The sequence below is a fragment of the Gymnoscopelus braueri genome (assembly GCF_963280865.1).
Source record: "Gymnoscopelus braueri genome assembly, chromosome: 18".
NCBI lineage: Eukaryota > Metazoa > Chordata > Actinopteri > Myctophiformes > Myctophidae > Gymnoscopelus > Gymnoscopelus braueri.
In genome coordinates, this window is record NC_137618.1 from 11,441,998 (window position 1) to 11,448,715 (window position 6,718).

The 6,718-nt window shown below is 44.4% G+C and overlaps 1 protein-coding gene across 1 annotated transcript in view; it reads left to right on the top strand.

Moving 5' to 3' along the window:
* Positions 1-5,296, top strand: part of LOC308073721 (tomoregulin-2-like) — a 175,699-nt gene extending 170,403 nt beyond the window's left edge. The window contains exons 9-10 of the mRNA XM_080412804.1: positions 1,188-1,346; positions 4,357-5,296. Coding sequence (XP_080268930.1) covers positions 1,188-1,346; positions 4,357-4,453 — 256 coding nt within the window. The 3' untranslated portion in view covers positions 4,454-5,296. The remainder of the gene's footprint in view (positions 1-1,187; positions 1,347-4,356) is intronic.
* The last annotated feature ends 1,422 nt before the right edge of the window (positions 5,297-6,718 follow it).

The window sequence follows — 6,718 nt, forward strand, 5'->3', positions numbered from 1 at the left end:
CTCTCTCTGTGTCTCCCTTTATGTTGTCACTGCTCTCCTTTTCTCTCTCTCTCTCTCTCTCTCTCTCTCTCTCTCTCTCTCTCTCTCTCTCTCTCTCTCTCTCTCGCTCTCTCTCTCTCTCCCTCCCTCCCTCCCCTGTGCTCTCTCGCTCACACACACACACGCACGCGTGCGCGCACACACACACACACACACACACACACACACACACACACACACACACACACACACATACCTATCAATCACACTCAGCCTTGTAGTCACAACAAACACGAGCCACAGATGGCCTCCCAGCCCCACAGTAAACTCAAGGTCATGCAAGGTCACCCATCACCCAGGACCTATAACAGTCACATGGTCTCCATCACACAGCACCTCCATCATGCAGAGGCTGGAACGGTCATGAGTGCATACGGAGGAGGCTAGCCGTCTGTAAGAGGGTCTGTCTGTGTGTCCGGAACTAATCTTGTAAACGAGGGGTCTTCAACAGGGGTTCCGGGACCCCTAGGGGGTCCTCAGATTTACTACAGGGGGGGGGGGGGAGACTCAAACGGCACTGAGTCGGCTGAATCTGACTTCGCAACGTTCGCAAACTATGCCTAAACCTAACCTTAATCCTAACAAAATAATTTGTGACGTATTTTAGACAAGGTAAAGAAATCCGATCTCATGACGTTGGGACTAGAAGTCTAATGCTTATCTCTGCACACCATGGAATCACTTGGTAAGTCAGCGTTTCGGGAGTTATTTAAGGCACAGAAGCGGGGGCGTGGTTATAGACGCGGCTTCCAGGTTTTAAGTTGCCAAGTTACAGTGATCCGGTGGGAAAGGGCCGTTCGCATACCTACCTACCTACCTAGACAGACAGACAGACAGACAGACAGACAGACAGACAGACAGACAGACAGACAGACCCACCCCTATACCTACATACCTACAGTGTTTTTTGTATCCATCTACAGTATAAACTATGCATGTCTCTCTATCAGCGGTTGACACGTTTTGTATTTGTGTGACTGTGTGCCTGTGTGTGTGGCGTGTGTGTGTGTGTGTGTGTGTGTGTGTGTGTGTGTGTGTGTGTGTGTGTGTGTGTGTGTGTGTGTGTGTGTGTGTGTGTGTGTGTGTGTGTGTGTGTGTGTGTGTGTGTGTGTGTGTGTGCGCGTGCGCGTGCGTGTGTGTGATCTCAGCTGCCACGCAGGTTTCAGCGGGCCTCAGTGTGACACTAAGGAGTACAACGTGCTGTACGTGGTGCCCGGCTCCGGCAAGCTGCGCTACGTCCTCATCGCCTCCATCATCGGGGCGCTGCAGGTCGCCATCATCTGTGTGGTGGTGCTGTGCATTACCAGGTGAGGCACGCACGCACACACACACACGCACACATGCATGGCACGCACGCACACACTCTGAGATGTAGTGGAGTAGAAGTAAAAGTACTGAAAATTGGAAACACTCCAGTACTTGAGTTACTTGAGGTACTTAGTTACTTTCCACGACTGCCAGTAACACATGCACACATGCACGCACACCTAAACATTGCATTTTTCATTCATACATTTATGCATGAACACATGGTCACACACACACACACACACACACACACACGCACACGCACTCACACCTCTTATGTCTTATTAATAAATGTATGCATGAACACATGGTCTCACACACACACACACACACACACACACACACACACACACACACACACACACACACACACACACACACACACACACACGCACACTCACACCTACATTTCTTATTAATAAATGTATGCATGAACACATGGTCATACACACACACATACATCGTGTGCACAATATATAATGGAGAACGAGATAAGACGTTGTAGAAGCACGGAAGTGTATTTTTTTGTCATACATTAAAATTGCGAGGCTACAGCTTTGTCCTGTGATTAATCATTTAGATTGTATTCTGCATGACTTAAACATGTGTAAGAGTTCCATGGATGACTTTCATGTGGGATCACTCGGGCCATTTGGCTCTTTCCCCACTATACCACTTAAAGGGATAGTTCACCCAAAAACATTATTTCTTTTCTTTCTATCATGGATATTTTTTGGTTTTTGATGACCAGCGGACCGGTATAGGCAGCAGTTCCGGTAGGAGACACAAAGGACACTCTTTGTGTCTCCTACCGGAACCACTGCCGGTCATCAAATTATTGGCTTAGGAATGAGACAAAAACTAAATAATATCCATGAGGGGGGACTAATCGATAGGAAAATCATTTTGGGGGTGAACTATCCCTTTAAACCCCTATGCGTTGTTGAGCGGAGTCAGGGCTCTATACCAGTGACTTGTCTGTTTTCACTCTACATTGAATTATCAAAAATAGCCGATCTACAAGCTCACAGACCCTCATCTCACTCTCAGCTAAGGGGTCCTTGGGCTGAAAAACGTTGAAGACCCCTGTTGTAAACCACTGGATGCATCAGGAGCCACAGAAATACCTTTTATTTTATAGTGGAAGTCAATGCTATCGGCTTATAATTCTGTCGGGAACATTCGCTGAAAATAGCAGATCTTAGGTTTGGTGTGTAGAGGTAAAAGGGTTTGGTGTAGAGGGAAAAAAAGAGCAGACCAAGAATACGGATGCTGGAGTTGAAGTGGATTAAGGTTAAACCAGAACCTTCCTGGATTCATAAACAAAGCGAAAATAGCAGATCTGCAAGCGCACAGGCGAATATTGTACTTTTACTGCACTATAATTATTTGAAAACTTTAGTTACATTACTTGTTACTTTGTAGATTGTGATTATTATTACAAAACCACTTCAGACCTATATGTCTATACAGCCTACTTTGGCAATTTGAAAATAGCTGATCTACAAGCTCACAGCGTGTCGCAAAGCGTTGTGAGCTTTTTAATACATTTGAAAATATGTGAAATAGGACCTTCTGCATAATGAGTACTTTCTACTTTTGGTACTTTAAGTACATTTTGATGCCAATACTTTTGTACAAAGTAAACTTTGAATACCAAACTTGTACTTCTAACAGACTATTTCCACAATAGGGTATTGATACTTTTACTTAAGTAAAACATGTGAGTGTTTCTTCAATCACTGTCGAAAAGAGCCAATAACTGTCCTTTCATGTGGATCTGTATTGCACTCAACTGACCACTAGGTGGCAGTGGAAGCAAGAATACAAAGCATGTCCTCGTGTAAACCATTAAACATAAAATACTTTAGATGCCACATTGACCGCTTTCAGTGCCGCCATATTACCTGGGTCAACTTGCCATAACTCCACTGTAAGAAATAAGTACCTGGGAGTAAAGCTTTTATACTGAAAACCCACATTTAATTTTACATAGCCTGCTTGAAAATCGGTTCAGAATTCAGCAAGTTATGATGATTTTAATTGTGGAGAGACTGAGACCTCCTGCTGGAATAGACATACATGCATTATGAGTTATGAGGATTTTAATAGTGGAGAGACCTCCTGCTTCAATAGACATATACATGCATTATGAGTTATGATGATTTTAATAGTGGAGAGACCTCATGCTTCAATAGACATAGATGCATTATGAGTTAAGGTATGATGATTTTAATAGTGGAGAGAGCTCTTGCTTCAATAGACATACATTCATTATTAGTTATGATTATTTTAATTGTGAAGAGACCTGTTTTTCAACTACCTCAAAATGAGCACTGGTGTATATATACAATACTCAGTGGTGTAAAGTAACTAAGTACATTTACTCAAGTAGCCTACTGTACAAGTGAAGTTTTTAGGTATTTTTAATTTCTTCAGTATTTACAATTTTCAATACTTTTACTTCTACTCCACTACATCTCAAAGGAAAATATTGTACTTTTACTCCACTACAATTATTTGAAAACTTTAGTTACTTTATAGATTTTTTTTTTTCAATTTCAGACTCAGGAAGATCCATATCACTACAAAACAAGATTACATTATTACTACAAAATATACATTAACCACTTCAACCCTAAATACTGTACATTTCGACCATTTGAAAATAGAAGATCTACAAGCTCACAATGTGTCGCATTTTGAGCTTGTAGATCTGCTATTTTCAAAAGATTTTTATACATTTTGAAAACTTGTGAAATGGGACATTCTGCATAATGAGTACTTTCTACTTTTGGTACTTTAAGTACATTTTGATACCAACACTTTTGTACTTTTACTCAAGTAAATTGTAAATTTTGAATTCCGGACTTTTACCTGTAACGTAGTATTTCTACATTGCAGTATTGATATGTTTTACTTAAGTAAAACATGTGAGTACTTCTTCCACCACTGAGTATACTGTATCTATGTTAAACAGCTAAACCCTGTCACCCCCCCCCCCAACAGGAAGTGCCCGCGCAGCAACAGGATCAACCGTCAGAAGCAGAACAACGTGCACTACAGTACAGAGAACACCATGCGCGCCTCCACGCGCCTCATCTGATGGCCCCGCCTCCACGCCGCTCACTCATCAGAGGCCCCGCCCACTCCTCCTCAACGCCACGACACTTGGTTCCCAACGTCGGGGGTCCGGGGAGGGACCATAATTCAGGGTCCAAATTGGACCCCATTACGCGTATGTACAGTAACTCCTAGAGAGCGTACAAAATGGAACCCAAATGAACCCTTTTATGGTTCCGTTTGTACGCTCGCGGAGTTAAGGACCCGCGTATGGGTCGAATTCGGGCAGCTGGTGGTCCCCGGACCCCGAGGTTGAGAACCAGTGCTCTTAACGAGACGAAGGAGGAGCAGGGTGACAACAATGAAACCCCCCCCCTCACCCCATTCCCCCACACACCCCCTTCCTTTCCACCATCTCTGCAACGTCGACTATGGCGTTTTCCGGCCTAACCGATCCCCCCCTCCCCCCCAAGTCAACCCTTGTCTCCTGTTGTGGACCTTCATGAAAGGAGTGAGGGGGGGGTGGGGGTTGGGATGGGGTACCGGAGGAGACAAAGCAGGAGACGGACTGGAGAGGGGGAAAAAAAAGCTGTGACGATGTGACATCGTGACGACAGCGCAGTCACGGTCGCCGCCGCTTCCTGACGTCCCCCACCCCTCCAAACAAATGGCCCTAAATGCAGACAATGTGGGCGGGGGCCCTTGCACCTTTCTCTGTTGCTCCCCCCCCCCTCCCTCCCCCCAAGGGGTCTCCTGGAACCCGGAATACTGAACTATGGAGACTAGGGGCGGGGGGGGGGACGGACGGACGGTGGGGGGGAGGTGCGAGGACACGGAGTCAGATGTGAATGTGTATGTACAGGTGCGGGTGTCGGGAAGCATTAATCTGCTCACTGTGTGTGTGTGTGTGTGTGTGTGTGTGTGTGTGTGTGTGTGTGTGTGTGTGTGTGTGTGTGTGTGTGTGTGTGTGTGTGTGTGTGTGTGTGTGTGTGTGTGTGTGTGTGTGTGTGTGTGTGTGTGTGTGTGTGTGTGCGTGCGTGCGTGTGCGTGTCGGGGGGGCGTAGGCACTGTGGTAGAAGCTGGTTAGCCGATGTTCCGTTGTCTGTTTGTAGACGGGTGCGGGGGTGGGTCGGTGAATCGAAATTGGGGTAGTGCAAAGCGCAATAGTCGGGTTTTCACTGCAGGGGTGTGTGTATGCGTGCGTACGTGCGTGCGTGCGTGTGTGCGTGCGTGTTGGGGGGTGGGGGGGGGCTACACGTTGATGCCTTGTGCCCTGTGTTCTATAGCAGCCCAGTGACAGAGGGGCCCAGCAGTACTTATACAGCTCTCTCTCTATTTGATTATACAGACCACGTCCAAACTGTCTTGGGTTCTATTTACAATAGTTATTATTACATTGTCTTGATGGGGTCTTTTTTCTGTAAATGTAAATAAATAATTTATATCACGAAATGTAACCACGCTGTTGTCTTTTCATGGAGGGGGCGTTCAGTGGTGATCGTTTGTTTGATGTTTTATGAGTGAAATAGGGCTGCAACTATTAATACATTTTCTTAGTGATTGTTATAGCGATTACTTTTTCAATTATTCAAATGATCGAGAAGTGTTTTTTATATTTAAAAATATGTTTTAAATATTTGTAAACTAATGTATCAACAAAATGAATTGCTTAAGCCCTATTTTATAGATTACTAACTACAATAGTGAAAATAGCAGATCTGTATGTACATGTAGCAGGTTTTTGCCTATAATGACATGCCCAAAATAGGGAGAGAGAGAGAGCGTGCACATGTGTCGATATTAGTAAAGTAAATTTAGGGAGAGCCCATTCACTGGACCTATAATGCATGGGTCTAAGTAGGCCTACAGTATTTCTGTGTGCAGCCCATGGCTATCTACTTGATTTATTGGGCAAGCTGTGATAACAACCTTGGACTGTATATCAGCTGTGTGCACAATAATGCATTAGAGATGAGTCTGTTAACCCTGTTAATTAATGAATTGATGTATTTATTTATTATGGACAACGGATGAAAATATCATTAGGTGAAACATTTTCTTTCCCCATCAGAAGTGGGCCGGTCAAGAACGTTAAATGTCAGTCCGATTTTTTTTGTCCCGCTCCAGCCCTTTGCACAGGTTTCGGAATGAACCAAGAAAAACAATTCATTAACAATTAAACACGACATTGGAATAGACAACATTTGATATGGTTCAATGGACTTTCAATAGGCTTTTGTCTCCATGTCTTCTGCCTCCGTTATCACCACCCCAAGTATTGTACCACCAGGAACTATTATGACATTGA